Here is a 16,298-nt window from a genome sequence, read left to right as displayed (position 1 = left end):
CAAGATTGAATAAATCCAATTCGATAACATTCTTCTAGGAAGCTTCTTATAGTTGACCAAGTTTTGTTTACTCAATCCAACTAGATTAAGGAAATCGGTAATTTCGAAACCCTTGTTCTCCAAATTCTCGATTTCTCTTTCTTCTTCCAAAGTCTTTTGTCTCTCTGTCTCATCCAAAATTCCCAGATTTCTTCACGGAGTTAGAAGAAGAAAACGATGAGGAGAGTTTTCGGCGCGAAGAAGAACACAGAGCCTCCTCCGTCCATTCAGGATGCCTCTGATCGGGTTTGGTTTCTAATTATTCTCTCTCTCTTTTTCGATTTCAATTGGGGAATTTACTCTTCAAATCGTTTGTGTGGAGGATTCGCGATTGGTGCTGCGGTTTTGAAATTTCACTTTGGATTTATTGAAATTCTGATAGAAAACCAATCCTTAGGAGAATTGGAACCACTAAGCTCCAAAAGTAGAAGAAAAAACTGAGATTTGTTTCATGTTTTATGTCAGATAAATAAAAGAGGAGATTCGGTAGAAGATAAGATAAAGAAGCTTGATCTTGAGCTCTGCAGATATAAAGAACAGCTTAAAAAGACAAGACCTGGTCCTGCTCAAGAAGCTGTCAAAGCTCGTGCTATGAGAGTTCTCAAGCAGAAGAAAATGTTAGTCTATTCATTATGCACATTGTTATATAAACTGATTCAGCATTCGCTTTCAAGCTACTCTGTTTATTGGATATATGGTTGATATTAATAAACACCTTCATAATTACATTTTTGATGAATTATAGGTATGAAGGACAACGCGACATGCTCTATAATCAAACATTCAATCTCGATCAAGTTTCATTCGCCGCTGAAGGACTCAAAGATGCTCAACAAACTGTGTGTATCTTTTGTTCTCTTCGTTCTACAAAAGATCGAATCTAACTAAGTTAAGAGGTGTTTAATCAATGTTATGAATGTTTTTGTGTATCTATTAAATCTGCAGATGACAGCACTAAAATCTGCGAACAAGGATTTGAAAGGAATGATGAAAACCGTGAAGATTCAAGATATTGATGTACGTTGTTAAGTTACTTAACAACATCTTGGTTTATCTTCTTTCAGGCTTTTTTCTTTGGCATTTTTGATTTGCCTGATACTATCTAAATTGATGGTACAGAATTTGCAAGACGAGATGATGGATCTGATGGATGTTAGTTCTGAAATTCAAGAAACACTTGGTAGAAGCTACAATGTTCCTGATGGCCTTGACGAAGATGACCTCATGGGAGGTAAATTTCTTGTTGCGTTATTGAAAGATTAAGATCTATCTCTTGCAACATTATGGCGTTTCTCACATCATTTACATTCTTTTGATATATTCCAGAGCTTGATGCTCTTGAAGCTGACATGGGAAACGAGACCGAAGCAGATGGAATGCCTTCTTATCTCCAACCTGATACAGAAACTGATTACGATAACGAGCTTAACTTGCCTGCAGCACCAACAGGACGCAATGGAGCTTCACAGGGAAGAGTTCAGGTTAGTTTTAATCTTATGAAATGCTTTAGGTATGATTACCTTTTGATGGATGGCTATTGAGACCGTTTAACGATGTGATTAATAGGCTGAGGACGAATTTGGATTACCAGCAGTGCCACGAGCTTCTCTCCGGGGTTAAGTTCCACCGATTCTCTTGTTGGGTGGAGCTACTAAGCTTTTATTTAGCCTTAGAGTCTTTATTCATTTGTGCATAACGTTTTTAACTTTGATAAACTTCCTTTTGGCTTTCTTATTGACTTCAAAAATTGTCTTATTTCATGTATCTCAGATTATCTTTGTTTCTCATATTTTCTATCATCAATAACACAAATGATGAGAATTTTTTACTTGCAGAACATTTGCATTTGAGGAACAGCCAAAATAAAATACGTTAAATGGGCCATCTAAAATCTTAATGGGCCTTTCGTCGCTTTGAATCTCCCTCTCCTCTCTCTCTCTCACCCTTTCTCTTTCTTCCTCTTTCTTCATCGATGGATCAACCACCAGATCGGAGCAAGCGACCATGGAAATTCTCCACCTTGGTCTACTCTTCATCGATCCTTTTCCTTCTTCTTTCGATATTCTTATTCGGCTTCACTAATACCAATCTCTACAAAGTCCAAAGTCTGAGATTCACCTTCACTGCGAACCGCATCTACAGCTATCTTCAATTCCTTCTAGGCTTTCACGATGGAACTCCCAAATCCAAATCTGAAACCCTAGACCCAGCTTCGTCTACGTCGCATTGCGTGTTATGGATGGCTCCTTTTCTCTCGAGTGGCGGTTATAGCTCAGAAGCTTGGTCTTACATTTTATCACTTCATAACCATCTCACAAACCCTAGATTTCGAATCACCATCGAGCACCATGGTGATCTAGAATCAGTGGAGTTTTGGAATGGTTTAGCTAAGGAGACTAAGGAGCTAGCGATTGAAATGTACAGAACACAATGTAGACCCAACGAGACGATCGTTGTTTGTCATAGTGAACCTGGTGCTTGGTATCCACCATTGTTTGAGACTCTTCCTTGTCCTCCAACTGGTTACGAAGATTTCTTATCTGTGATTGGTAGAACAATGTTTGAGACTGATAGAGTCAATCCTGAGCATGTGAAGCGATGTAATCAGATGGATCATGTTTGGGTTCCTACTGAGTTTCATGTCTCTTCCTTTGTACAAAGTGGGGTTGATTCATCTAAGGTTGTCAAGATTGTGCAGCCTGTAGATGTCGGTTTCTTCGATCCTTTAAAGTATGAGCCTTTGGATCTGATGGCGGTTGGGGATTTGGTTTTGGGTTCTGGAATGAAGAATGCGGGTTTAGGGTTTGTGTTCTTGAGTGTGTTTAAGTGGGAGCAGAGGAAAGGTTGGGATGTGTTGTTGAAGGCTTACCTCAGAGAGTTCTCTGGTAAAGACAATGTTGCTCTATTTTTGTTGACAAACGCTTATCACTCGGACAGCGATTTCGGGAACAAGATTCTTGATTTCGTAGAAGAATTGAATATACAAGAGCTTCGAAATGGTTACCCTTTTGTGTATGTGATTGATAAACACATAGCTCAAGTTGATTTGCCTCGGTTGTACAAAGCGGCTGATGCGTTTGTGTTGCCTACACGAGGAGAAGGATGGGGACGACCTATAGTGGAAGCCATGGCAATGTCTTTGCCTGTGATCGCAACAAACTGGTCAGGACCAACAGAGTATCTTACAGAGCGTAATGGTTACCCGTTGGTGGTAGAGGAGATGAGTGAAGTAAAGGAAGGTCCTTTTGAAGGGCATCAATGGGCTGAGCCATCTGTGGATAAGCTTAGGGTTCTAATGAGGCATGTGATGAGTAATCTTGATGAGGCTAAGGTTAAAGGAAACCGTGGAAGAGACGACATGATCCAGAAGTTTGCTCCTGAGGTTGTTGCTAAGGTTGTAGCGGATCAAATAGAGAGAATCTTTGATGAGAAAATAAGAACATGACAGGAATGTCACACTTTGCTTAGATTAGGTAAGGAAACGAGAGGAAACAAGAATTGTATTTTGATTCATGGATTGTTCAAAAAAGAGCAAATATGTCAAAGAACAGCTTATTCTCGAGTTTCTTACCAAAAACTTTAAACAGTGAGTTCAGTTTTCGATTTATTTTGTTACTGGAGATGAGAAGCGAAAGCTGACATGACTTCCTTGTACACTGGCTTCTTGAAATCCACTGCCTGTATAACAGAAATAGAATGAAAATTAGTTAAAAGTAGTGGAATCTAAATGGTGAATGTCAACACAAAGAAGAAAACTGTGCGCACATGTTCAATGACTTGATCAGGAGATGTCCAGGACCATTCACCGAACTCAGGTTTCTCAGTACCATCACCAAGAAGATTGATTTCTTCATCTTTCCCAGTAAATTTCAGCAGAAACCTGAGAAATCACAATATTTGAACAATCCGGTAATGAAATGACATGATTCTTGATTATCTCAGAAAGACTAACCATTTCTGTGCTTGACCCTTCCAATCAGAACCCCATCGGACCTTGAGCTTCTCTCTAACATCAGGGGGGAAGTCGTAGGTTATCCAGTGAGGTGCCTACAGCAACAACAACAACAAAAAAGAGTTTTTTAGACGAATTCTTAAAAGGGAACATGTTCTTCATCGTTAGTAAATTGTTGAATGTTTAAGAAGAAGAAGAAGATAGACGAATTCTTAAAAGGGAACATGTTCTTCATCGTTAGTAAATTGTTGAATGTTTAAGAAGAAGAAGAAGATAAAAACACCTCAGCGACAATCTCAGCAGAGTGGACTCCAGTCTCTTCTTTAAGCTCTCGCATGACTGCAACTCTTGGATCTTCACCCTCATCGATTCCACCCTATCAACATCAACAACAACACACGATTATGAATCCAATTGGAGATAAATTGTAAGAAAGTAGAGAAACCTGGGAACATGAAAGATAAAACATAAATTCGAAAGATGGAAATAGGTGAAATTCGAATCATCTATATAGAGAACATATGCGCTTGGGATGCAACAACAACTGGAACCATTGCTTTCAGCTTTCAGATTCAAAAACTTAAGAAATCCGAATCTAGAGATTACCTGAGGCATTTGCCAAGCACTGGGAATATCCAACCTCGAGGCAGTGAAAATCTGCACTTAATTTAAAGCGATCTATCAGATAAAAGAAGAAGAAGCTGTTTCCAATCATCCATCATCAATCACCTTTTTGGAAGAGTTCATGAGGCAGACACCGACATTTCTTCTGTAACCTTCCGGAGGAGATTCCATGGAAGACGACGACGATGAAGAACAACACCGAGCGGAGGAGGAGGAGACCTGAGACTTACTGCAGCGGTGGAGGAAGGGCAGGCTCGAGAATTTCAGCGCTTTCGAGGGGTAATTTCGGAATAACGGAATTACTGTCGGAGATGTTGGGCGATGATGCAAGACAAGCGATCGGTACAATGCCATTTCGAGCCCAAAACCTATTTTCCACGCATTCGGAAAATTAATATCTTATTAGACAACTATGCCCCTGACTCGTCCTGAATATTACGGTCGAATTTTCATTTTGCTAGTGACATATGAATGCTATGTGTAATTATGTACATACTACAAAGATATGACTTGTCTTTGGTTTTCAATTGATTGCAACTCCAAATCATAAGTTCCAAATGAACAAAAAATGTTAAAAACAAAGCAAGAGCTGTAAATTCCAGGCATTAATCTTGAAACAAAGGAAACCATGTTGAATCCATTACTACACCAATAATTGTCTCCTAAGTCTTTGATTCAAACCCAATAAACTCAGCCTTAGTATCTTCTTGCCGGCCGTCCAAACACAGCAGGTGCCATAGCTTGTTGTGTCTCCACTTGAGAAATCCCACGAGTATCAGACATTCCCAAAGAAGCAAGCATCTCTAGAGTCTCTTTGTCCACCTTAACATCATCGGTTTTAATGGCTGACTCATCGGGGACAAAGTCCATGCGTCTTTCACGCTCTTCCTCTTGTAGCTTGAGGGAGATTCCACGGACTGGACCCTTTTGGATACGTTTCATCAAGTGAGTGGAGAATCCAGCAATCTTGTTGCGTAGCCTTTTAGATGGGATGATTGCAACTTCTTCTAAGATCTTTTTGTTGGTGTGGAAGTCCAGAGTCATCCGAGAGTAGTACTTCTCAATCACCTGACGTGAAGACTTCTTCACTGTTTTGGTACGAACACGACCCATCTTTCACAACTTTTGACTTTACCTGCCCAAATTAAGACAAACCATATGAGAACATTCATGTTCGATTTGTATACAAGTCAGAGAAATGTAGATACCTCAACTTCTGACTAATAAACTATATAAAGAATCTAAACTTGTGCAGAGTCTCAAGTAACTACAAATTATGTTCTTTACTGTTAAAGATCAGTCAGATTTTTGTAAGGACACCAACAAGTCGAAATCTTCAAACATTGAGCAGCATCACAGATTAATCGAAATCAGGATTCAATTTCAACAATGCCGTGAAATTTCAACATTTGGGTATTGATACAACATTTTTATTTCACAACTTCTTCATGAATCTAACACAATCTAAGACTAAATTCCAGACACAAATCGCAAATGTTAAATCGAAATTTAAGCACAAGACTGTTGAATTCTCATGTGTGTTCCTCTAAAATGAAGTGCCGTTTTAAAGGTAACCAGAAGGTACCTGTATGGATTGACCGGAGCTGGAGAGCAGAGATGCGGCGGCAAAATACAGAAGAAAGCAAAGAAGCGAACGAAAACGTGTGTGTGGTAAATATATGAGTCAATTGTTAGGGTTTGTTATTAGGATTTCTAACACAGTGTATCTTAACCAATAATAATATCACACGTCATAATCGTAGTTGACAAAGTCAATTTCCAATTCTGATTAAAACGGGCTTTAATATGAGGCCCATGTATAATTTAGTGGGCATTTCAACGGCTCTTTGTGATCAATTTCCATTTTTTTGCTGTCTAACTTTCCTTTTTTTTTTTTGGTTTGAGTGATTTCCTTTTTTCATGAATATATAGAAAATGAATTTACTTTTCTGAACAACCCAACCTCTGCTTATAAATAAACACATCTCTTCTTCCTTCATTCTTCCAAACAGAACAAAATTTCATGACGCATACGAGAGCGAGACCTATGCGACACGTTCATGGCACATGAATGATTACTCTGTCAATAGTCATGTGAGGAATGAAGGCACATGAATGATTACTCTGTCAATAGTCATGTGAGGAATGAAGAATCGATGATGAATAATAAAAGGAGCAGATGATTTTTGATAGAGAGATCGAAATTGGTTCTCTTGGAATATTAGAAACTGAGATTCATCATGAAGGAGGACAAGAAGAACAAGCGAACTAACAAACATCTAAACGTCAAGAGCCCGACGAAGCTTGCTTCTCTAATGGCCACTTCTTCTTTATTCAGGTAATTTCCTAAATTTATTGCTTCCTTGCGTCTCTCTCTTTTTTATTCTCCGTATATCGTCTCTCTCTTTTTCGCGTTTTCTGTTTTTATTTTTGGATTTAAAAATATTTCTTATATAAAATATATTAAATCTAAAGAAATTTAAGTGTTAAATTCTAAAATTGTGAAAACTAACCGAATTTGACATCCCGTCTTTAGTTGGTCTGTAAGAAGTGTTCTATGTTTAACTTTTTTACACTTAATGTAAATTTATCACTTAAGTTTCTACTAAAAAAACTATTACCAATATAAAATATTTTAAATCTAAAGAAATTTAAGTGTTAAATTCTAAAGTTGTGAAAACTAACCGAACTTGACATCCCGTCCTTAGTTGGTCCGTAAGAGGTGTTCTAAGTTCAACTTGTTTACACTTAATGTGAATTTAACACTTAAGTTTCTACTAAAAAAACTATTACCAATATAAAATATTTTAAATCTAAAAAAATTTAAGTGTTAAATTCTAAAATTGTGAAAACTAACCGAACTTGACATTCCGTCCTTAGTTGGTCCGTAAGAAATGTTCTAAGTTCAACTTGTTTACACTTAATGTGAATTTAGCACTTAAGTTATTACTAAAAAAAAACTATTACCAATATAAAATATTTTAAATCTAAAAAAATTTAAGTGTTAAATTCTAAAATTGTGAAAACTAACCGAACTTGACATTCCGTCCTTAGTTGGTCCGTAAGAAATGTTCTAAGTTCAACTTGTTTACACTTAATGTGAATTTAGCATTTAAGTTATTACTAAAAAAAAACTATTACCAATATAAAATATTTTAAATCTAAAAAAATTTAAGTGTTAAATTCTAAAATTGTGAAAACTAACCGAACTTGACATTCCGTCCTTAGTTGGTCCGTAAGAAATGTTCTAAGTTCAACTTGTTTACACTTAATGTGAATTTAGCACTTAAGTTATTACTAAAAAAAAACTATTACCAATATAAAATATTTTAAACTAAAGAAATTGAAGTGTTAAATTCTAAAATTGTGAAAACTAACCGAATTTGACATCCCGTCTTTAGTTGGTCTGTAAGAGGTGTTCTATGTTCAACTTTTTTAGACTTAATGTAAATTTATCACTTAAGTTTCTACTAAAAAAACTATTACCAATATAAAATATTTTAAATCTAAAGAAATTTAAGTGTTAAATTCTAAAGTTGTGAAAACTAACCGAACTTGACATCCCGTCCTTAGTTGGTCCGTAAGAGGTGTTCTAAGTTCAACTTGTTTACACTTAATGTGAATTTAACACTTAAGTTTCTACTAAAAAAACTATTACCAATATAAAATATTTTAAATCTAAAAAAATTTAAGTGTTAAATTCTAAAATTGTGAAAACTAACCGAACTTGACATTCCGTCCTTAGTTGGTCCGTAAGGAATGTTCTAAGTTCAACTTGTTTACACTTAATGTGAATTTAGCACTTAAGTTATTACTAAAAAAAAACTATTACCAATATAAAATATTTTAAACTAAAGAAATTTAAGTGTTAAATTCTAAAGTTGTGAAAATTAACCGAACTTGACATCCTGTCCTTAGTTGGTCCGTAAGAAATGTTCTAAGTTCAATTTGTTTACACTTAATGTGAATTTAGCACTTAAGTTATTACTAAAAAAACTATTACCAATATAAAATATTTAAAATCTAAAGAAATTTAACCCTTCAATTCAAAAGTTGTGAAAACTAACCGAACTTGACATCCCGTCCTTAGTTGGTCTGTAAGAGGTGTTCTAAGTTCAACATTTTTACACTTAATTTGAATTTGAAACTTAAATTTCTAATTAAAAAAAATTACTAAAGTTAGTACCTACACAAATATAAAATATTTTCAATTTTAAGAAACTTAAGTGTTAAATTCTAAAATTATGAAAACGAACCGGACTTAACATCCCGTCCTTAATTGGTCCTTAAGAGGTGTTTTAAGTTCAACATGTTTACACTTAATGTAGATTTCTAATAAAAAACGTTTTCAAGTTTTGATTTTCGGAATTTAAATCAAACTTTAAGGGTTTTTTGCACATAATATTTTATATACTGTTTTTATTTAACTAAAGTTACCTATAAAGTTCAACATGTTTACACTTAATGTGAATTTAACACTTAGATTTCTAATAAAAGACGTTTTCAAGTTTTGATTTTCGGAATTTAAATCAAACTTTAAGGGTTTTTTGCAAATAATATTTTATATACTGTTTTTATTCAACGAAAATTACCTATACAAAATATTTTCAATTTGAAGAATTTAAATTCAATATGTATACATTTAATGTAAATTGAACATTTTAAATATTTTCAATTTTTATTCTTGGATCTATAACTAATTTTGAAAAAAAAATCACAAATTATATTTTAAATAAACCGTTTTGGTTAAACTAACATTTGATTTATAAAAAATACTCTTTTTCAGCACCCAATTGAATTTTTAAAAGCATAGATTTGTTAGGTTTTTCGTGGATGATAAGTGTTAGCACGTTATCCATGTTTTACTTATGACTTTACAAATTGGACATCTACATATTCGACGTAATTAACGAAATGGAATAAAGCAAACTTTATTTGTGCTTTTATTGGTGGAGTATAACAATATCCGATCTTGCAAGATGCCAAATACTTGCTGCTGTTTTGATTTTTTATCATCTAATCTAAAGTATCAACCCTTTGTGTGAAATAGAAAAGAATTCATTTATTCACAAACTTTATTGGGATCTTTTTTTTTTTTTTTTGACAGCTATTGGGATCTTTATCTTCTAATTTTCCTATGAATACTTAACGCATATCATCTATATTCTTTTTTTTTTTTTTTTCAAAGTATATCATCTATATTCATTTTCACAAAACAATGTTAGATACATTTCAGCATATGTCACTATGATCAAAACTTGATTAACACTTTCGTCTAACCATTCTAATTTTTTTTTGTACAGTTCTATTTTTTTTTTTGTCAATATACAGTTCTATTTGTTGTATTATATTTGGGTTGTCTTTATTTTAGTGGCTTTGGAATATATGGATTTGAGAGGATTACAATATATTCTATATCTGTAAAGCGAAGGAGAAAGAAACAATGTTAAGTGTCAACACCTTCAAAGGCAAGAAAATGAGATTCTAATACACTGTAAATGGACTTCACTAGCTTCTCCACAGACTTTATTTTTGTCAATTTGATATTTACATGTTTTCTCTCGATTTAATATATTTTTCTGTATGTTAGTTAACCAAAAATTAACTACATGACATATTGACATTTGATTTACGTTTTTGATATATTTGCAAATAAAACGTGATATCAACTAACATCAATTTATACTAGGCATACATATATACCTCAAACTCTCCATTGTACAAGTTTCTATTTTTCTGCAAACGTTACATCAATAATTCGCTCTTTTTTTTATCATACCTCTACTCTCTCTAGTCTAGTCTCCTCTACTTGTGTAACACAAAATGGCAAATTCGTTATTTTTGTTCAGAGTGACATAATTTTTCCTTTTGGTCAAAATTGTCACCAAGTTCTGTTTACTAAAACAAGAATGTTAATTAACTCAACACTATGTTGATTCTTTCAAGGCTTTCAACATCTTTGAAATCAAGAGACCCGTCTCCTTCAGCATCATAGCTCGCATGAACACTATAAAACACATATATGAGAACTGCTAATCCCGAGAAGAACCCGAATCTGATATACGAAGGAGCATCCAATGATCCAAGCAAGAAAATGTTCAAAAATATTGAAACGCATGGAGTCCACGGCATCAACGGTACACCCCAAAACTCAGGGATCCTAGCTTGAGGTACTACACAATGGAATATCTGAACGATGGCTATAGCCGTGACCGCGCTGGCTCCGAGTATGAACCATTTAGGTGGGCCTCGCGGTGCAAGTTGCCAGACTAAGGTGAAGAAAATTGAGGTTATGGAGAATAGGCAGAGGAAGGAGAGTGTTGGCCATGGCTTGGTGTATCCGACCGCTACATAGCGGCGAAATATAACAGCGTTTGCGACCATGTAGAAGACGAATAGCGTTCCAATGGATACTAGGTTTAGGAGGACGTTTAGGTCGGTGAAGAGGGCGAGAAACGCCGTGAAGATTCCTGACCAAACAGTAGAGACAACATTTGGAAGTTAAGGGATATGCCGAGATCCATATTCTTTAGTTAGTTTAATCAATCAGATTGGTATCAAGTAATGCAGATATATTCGAAGATGCTATAAAGTCGAGTTTCTAATAAATTGAATATTTTGCAAGAATATGTTCCATTAGTTCACTTGGTGAATGACACCTTTTTGTGAAAGATTTTGAGCTTTGTTCCACGTTCAAGATCTCTTTTGGTCTTTGTTCAAAAAGATTGTAGATCAAAAGTCTCAGAATTTTTCAAAAAGCTTTTAAGTGTCTATATAAAAGTTAGTGGATGCAAATTTGGTAAATGACAATTGTTTTATTTGAGGCATAGAGTATCTGTACATAATTTTAATATTTTTTCGAGTATTTTGGTTTATAGAATATAGTATCCAATACGTTTAGATCAGCACTCTAACTTTGGAATAAATAAATTTATTAGAGACCAATGCTTATAAGAAGGAATATGCAATTGAAAACAAAAATGTGGGTCTAGATTCGCTTCCACGACTCATGCATTTTGGTAAAACTATAGTATAAAAAACGATTCCAAGATCTTACTCACCAATATTTAACTAATATACATTATTTGGTGAGACTAATGACATGACCTTAAGATGTTATGCGTGAACTTTGCATGGAGTGGGAAATTTGAGAGCTTGAAACAGAGAAAAAAGCTGAATATATACACTAAAAACAAAAAGGGACCAAAGAGACTCAACAATATGTCACAATCAAAACCGTTGAAAAGATTGAAACCATTTGGTGAACACGACCACGACATTTTTATCGTATACGATGCTCTAAATTAAGACCCAACACCAAAAATCACATAAGAACATAAGACTATGGCCTACATTAATATAGAAACTCAGTCACACAGCTTCAAAACCATAATCCCAAACAAAATCAGTTGGAGAAATTCTATGTTTTAAATAGTAAACAACAAAATACAATTTTATTGTTTTCTCCTTCCCTACAAGTATATGTATGTAAAATCAAGTGAAAAGTATGATATACATTACACTGAAATCCAAAAAGATCATGGAAACAGACAAACAAACAAAAACCAAAAATGGATGTCCCCACTATCAAACTGTCTCTTTATCACTTGTTGTAAATAAAACAAAGAAAAAACATAAAACCGATCTTCACGAAAGGAAAATTCCAACATAACCAAAAAAAAACGATTTAACTTATTTTTCCTAAATTTGATCATAATTTTAATTTAATAGAATAAAAATAAATGTTATGAGAGTGAGGACAAAAAGTTACCAAGAAAAGCGGAAGCGTTGACTGGAGTAGATGTCTTGGGATGAACCTTAGCGAACCAAATGGGGACAACTCTTGACCGTCCGATGACACACATGTACCGAGCCTGACCCAACATGGCTACTAACAACGACGTTAATATCCCAAAACTTGCTCCTATCCCTACCGCTTTCGTCACCCATTCCCATCCTTCCGATTTACTAAACGCCGCCGAGTACGGTGCTTCCGGATCTATCTGCGTACGTACACACAACCACACGAGATCATTACCCAAAACCAATAGGAAAAAACTCTTAAATTCAAAATTTGATTTTATGTTACGGACCAGATCGTACGGGAGAAGCATTGACATAGAGATAGCCATTAAACAGTAAAGTACAATGACGATTGCGACCGAGCCAGAGATTCCCATTGGTATGTCTTTGACCGGGTCTTTTACTTCTTCAGCCATTGTCGAAACGGCGTCGTATCCTATGTAGCTTAGGTAAACCATTGCTGCTCCGTTAAACACACCCGAAACCCCGAACGGGAAGAATCCGGATGGATTTTCCGGGTTATCGGGTCGGGTTAGATTCTTTATGTCTCCTTTCCAGAAACCCATGACGATCACGAATACTAAGAATGCAATGTGTAACGCCGTTAAAACCATATTCACCTTCGAACTCTCTCTCGTACTGTAACAAATGATGAACGTGACGGTGAGGACGACGATAACGGCGATTGGATCGATTACGTTGAATCCGTTTGGGAGACCGGAGACGATGAATCTCCACTCCGATGCTGAGATTCCGAAAGCAGATCCGAGATAAGCTGTGAAGCCTCTTGAAACGGCGGCGTTTGACATTACGTAGTCCATTATCAGATTTGCTCCGGTTATAAACGCCGGGAACTCGCCTGTAACGGAAAAATTGAATGATCGGAGAAGAACGAAACGGTTACAGATTTGAAATTTGAATTTCTCTGAGATTTGGGAGTTTTGATTTTGGCGGGAGAGTGTACTGACCGAATGTGATACGGATGTAGCTGAAAGCACCGCCGGCGACGGGAAGGTGGACGGCGAACTCGGTGTAACAGAAGGCGGAGAGGAGAGCGGAGAGTCCAGCGATTGCGTAGGAGACAACGATTGATGGACCAGCGTAGAGACGACTAGCACGGCCGGTGGTGACGAAAACGCCGGCTCCGATCATTCCGCCAATTCCGAGACCGATGAGATCGTACCAACGGAGAGTGCGGCGCATCTGCTCGCCGGAGACGGCGCGGACGCGGCTCATCTCGTCGTAAGAGGTGGAAACGGAAACGGCGCGGCGGGAAAAACGGGAGGGAGTGTCGGAGAGAGAGTTGAGGTAGACACGGAGGCTAGAGAAGGAGGTGTCTCCGTCGTGGTTCCGGTATTGGGCCTCCATTTCGGATTCGGATTCGGATCCGGGTCGGGTCAATATGTAACGGATTATAATGTGTTTGAGAGTATTTCAAACAAGTGGTTTTATAATGTGAGATTGCAAAACACTGAGAGAGACGGAAAAAAAATGAGCCGCTTTTGGTGTAATTATTACAAGCTTTGGAAACGCTAATTCGTTTTTTTGGTTTTTGTTTTTGGTCAACTTGGATTTATGATCACATAAGCATCGACTAAAATAAATAAATCACGTAAGCATTAACCCAAAGATTCTGTAATCTGTTCGGTCTAGCCATTTTTATTATTTAAATTTTAACACCAAAGATTAAATTCCTAGTTTAATTGTTTTCTTTCTGATTAATTGTTGGGAGACTCACAAAAATGCCCCTTTTTTAATACCCCTTTTCAAAAATGCCCCCTTTGGATGTCCATTTTTAAAAATACCATTTAATTCGGTTTGGTGTCAAGAGTGACCAACCAGTAACCGGGATCTTAGCAATCCGTCGCATTATTCACAACTAGGTAAATAATTATGATTTGATATATTGCCCTTAATTTGTGTGAAGAGATTTTGAAAAGAAAAGAGAAATGAAATACTCACAATAAAAATTTAGTATTTGTACCGATTTGGAAAAGGGAAATATACAAAAAAATGAGAAAATAAACAATTTTTGTTTCTTTCATATTAAAGAAAGTACTTCACTAAGTTCTTAATTTACAAATTGAAAATTTTGACTATTTATTTTATTTTTGTGTTGTAATTAAGTTCTGTAACTTTTTGTATTTTAATTGCTAGCCCGTGTGGAAACATAAATTTATTTGTACACGTATCATAATCTAATTGGCTGTAAATTCGTCATTATTTGTACATGTATCATAATTTTAATTGCTAGCACGTGTGAAAATATAAATTTATTTGTACACGTATCATAATCTAATTGGCTGTAAAATCGTCATTATTATAAAACACATTTAACTTTTAATAAAAAGATATAGGTAACTAAATGAATGACAATAAATCAGTAGAAAGAAATTAAATAAAGACATTGTATGCAACATAGCAAAATCAGACATTAAAGTTAATTACCCATAAATAAAAGAAAAAATGGAAGAAAACTTAATAAACCCCAATTAGAGAGAAGATAAGCTATAAATTTTTTTGTTACTTGAGTTTGTTTATAAGCTGCTACGTCCCTTACGAGAGTTATATAGTTCTCCAGATTCACAACTTTTTGTTTTGTAGACTTTATTTTTCTTAATTTGTTTTGGGAATTATGGCTGAAACTTCATGGACGAGAGAGGAGAACGAGAAGTTCAAGAATGCACTGGTGTTGTTCTCTGCCTTTTTGCCTACTCGGTTCCAGATTATCGCGGAGAATGTGCAGAAATCGGTGGCTGATGTTAAGGAGCATTACAAGGAAATGGTCAATGATCTTTTAGAGAGGGGATCCAGTCGAGTTGCTTTTCCTAATAAATTGACTGAGGCTATGGCTCAAAGATCGTACCAGGCCGAGAGAACTAAATGGAACAAAGAAACACATGAGTAAGTATATATAAAGCAAACCCTTCATAAAAAATTGAGTAAGTATATATAAAGCTGATTGATGAGTTAAGATTTTTATTAGTTAGTGGAATTTACATTTGATGATAGAATAGCGGTATTGTTTTGCGGATCTAGCTAGACACTATATTAGTTTATTTTACTTTATCTCTTTTAAATTAAGATCATTAGCTAATTGCATGGTGAAACTTGATTAATAATGGGCTGATATATATCAGATTTCTCACGTATATGAACTGGTGGAAAATTGTAATGCAGATGGTTTCTGATCGGGTTAAAGCGGTTTGGGAAAGATTGGCGTAAAATAGCCGTCTTATTGAATTCCAAGAATCCGAAGCAAGTGGAGATATATGCACATAACTATTTCAACTGGCAAAGCTCAGAGGAAAATGTGATGAAACGCCCTAGAGCCAACGACATAACTGTGGAGAATACGGAAGTGAATGTGATGAAACGGCAGAGAGCAAATGACATGGTGGACACCAATGTGGGCTCAACGGGCCAACAAGAGAGTCTCGTCGTTCATCCGCAGCCACAACATGAGCCGATTGTTATGCAAATCTGTCACCATGCTAAGGCCTCCAACTCAAAGTGTATTAACAACTAAAAAATAAAACGCGTTGTGAAACAAATTAAAGCCTAAAGACATTGAAGGCCCTTGATTATTTTTGTGTTGTATATTAAAGATTTGGGATTTCCATTTTTGTAAACCATATTTTATTTACTTTTGTGGCCAGCTATTTTATTTTCCTTAATTAACCATTAAAATATTACATATTTTAATGTTTTTATTTTTTGCGTTTCTTAGCTAAATGGAGCTTTTAAGTTAAGTAGTATATATAAAGTTGGGGTTCAATAGGAAACAAAATAACTTGAAATCTCCTTAATTACTCTCCAAAGTAACAAAATAACTTGGAACAGTTCAAGTGTATAGGATAATTAATGATTATATAAAGTA

At 35.5% G+C, this 16,298-nt stretch overlaps 6 protein-coding genes across 6 annotated transcripts; 3 read left to right on the top strand and 3 right to left on the bottom strand.

The window, feature by feature from the left end:
• Positions 1–54: 54 nt before the first annotated feature.
• On the top strand, positions 55–1,860 carry LOC9320869 (charged multivesicular body protein 5). Its single transcript, XM_021031197.1, has 7 exons — positions 55–285; positions 505–656; positions 785–878; positions 985–1,056; positions 1,159–1,270; positions 1,366–1,520; positions 1,606–1,860. The coding sequence occupies exons 1-7, from the start codon at positions 217–219 to the stop codon at positions 1,657–1,659; spliced, it is 708 nt and encodes a 235-aa protein (XP_020886856.1). The 5' UTR covers positions 55–216; the 3' UTR covers positions 1,660–1,860.
• A 60-nt stretch (positions 1,861–1,920) lies between these two features.
• LOC9318756 lies at positions 1,921–3,625 on the top strand. The gene has a single exon (XM_002884756.2). It carries the CDS (start codon positions 2,012–2,014, stop codon positions 3,482–3,484), a length of 1,473 nt encoding a protein of 490 aa, XP_002884802.1. The 5' UTR covers positions 1,921–2,011; the 3' UTR covers positions 3,485–3,625.
• Positions 3,523–5,050, bottom strand: LOC9318755 (nudix hydrolase 26, chloroplastic). The gene is made up of 6 exons (XM_002882643.2): positions 4,721–5,050; positions 4,598–4,648; positions 4,275–4,367; positions 3,992–4,086; positions 3,805–3,919; positions 3,523–3,717 (listed from the first exon to the last, which is right to left on the bottom strand). The coding sequence occupies exons 1-6, from the start codon at positions 4,967–4,969 to the stop codon at positions 3,652–3,654; spliced, it is 669 nt and encodes a 222-aa protein (XP_002882689.1). The 5' UTR covers positions 4,970–5,050; the 3' UTR covers positions 3,523–3,651.
• Positions 5,051–5,121: 71 nt separating this feature from the next.
• On the bottom strand, positions 5,122–6,306 carry LOC9318754 (40S ribosomal protein S17-3). Its single transcript, XM_021031198.1, has 2 exons — positions 6,201–6,306; positions 5,122–5,750 (listed from the first exon to the last, which is right to left on the bottom strand). The coding sequence occupies exon 2, from the start codon at positions 5,726–5,728 to the stop codon at positions 5,312–5,314; it is 417 nt and encodes a 138-aa protein (XP_020886857.1). The 5' UTR covers positions 5,729–5,750; positions 6,201–6,306; the 3' UTR covers positions 5,122–5,311.
• A 2,999-nt stretch (positions 6,307–9,305) lies between these two features.
• On the bottom strand, positions 9,306–13,973 carry LOC9320868 (cationic amino acid transporter 7, chloroplastic). The gene is made up of 4 exons (XM_002882641.2): positions 13,387–13,973; positions 12,709–13,277; positions 12,387–12,618; positions 9,306–11,085 (listed from the first exon to the last, which is right to left on the bottom strand). The coding sequence occupies exons 1-4, from the start codon at positions 13,784–13,786 to the stop codon at positions 10,532–10,534; spliced, it is 1,755 nt and encodes a 584-aa protein (XP_002882687.1). The 5' UTR covers positions 13,787–13,973; the 3' UTR covers positions 9,306–10,531.
• Positions 13,974–14,628: 655 nt separating this feature from the next.
• Positions 14,629–16,071, top strand: LOC9320867 (transcription factor DIVARICATA). The gene is made up of 2 exons (XM_002884755.2): positions 14,629–15,322; positions 15,599–16,071. Exons 1-2 carry the CDS (start codon positions 15,054–15,056, stop codon positions 15,945–15,947), a joined length of 618 nt encoding a protein of 205 aa, XP_002884801.1. The 5' UTR covers positions 14,629–15,053; the 3' UTR covers positions 15,948–16,071.
• Positions 16,072–16,298: the final 227 nt, after the last annotated feature.

This window comes from Arabidopsis lyrata (genome assembly GCF_000004255.2).
Source record: "Arabidopsis lyrata subsp. lyrata unplaced genomic scaffold ARALYscaffold_3, whole genome shotgun sequence".
Classification (NCBI taxonomy): Eukaryota; Viridiplantae; Streptophyta; class Magnoliopsida; order Brassicales; family Brassicaceae; genus Arabidopsis; species Arabidopsis lyrata.
This window is presented reverse-complemented; position numbering and strand designations above follow the sequence as displayed.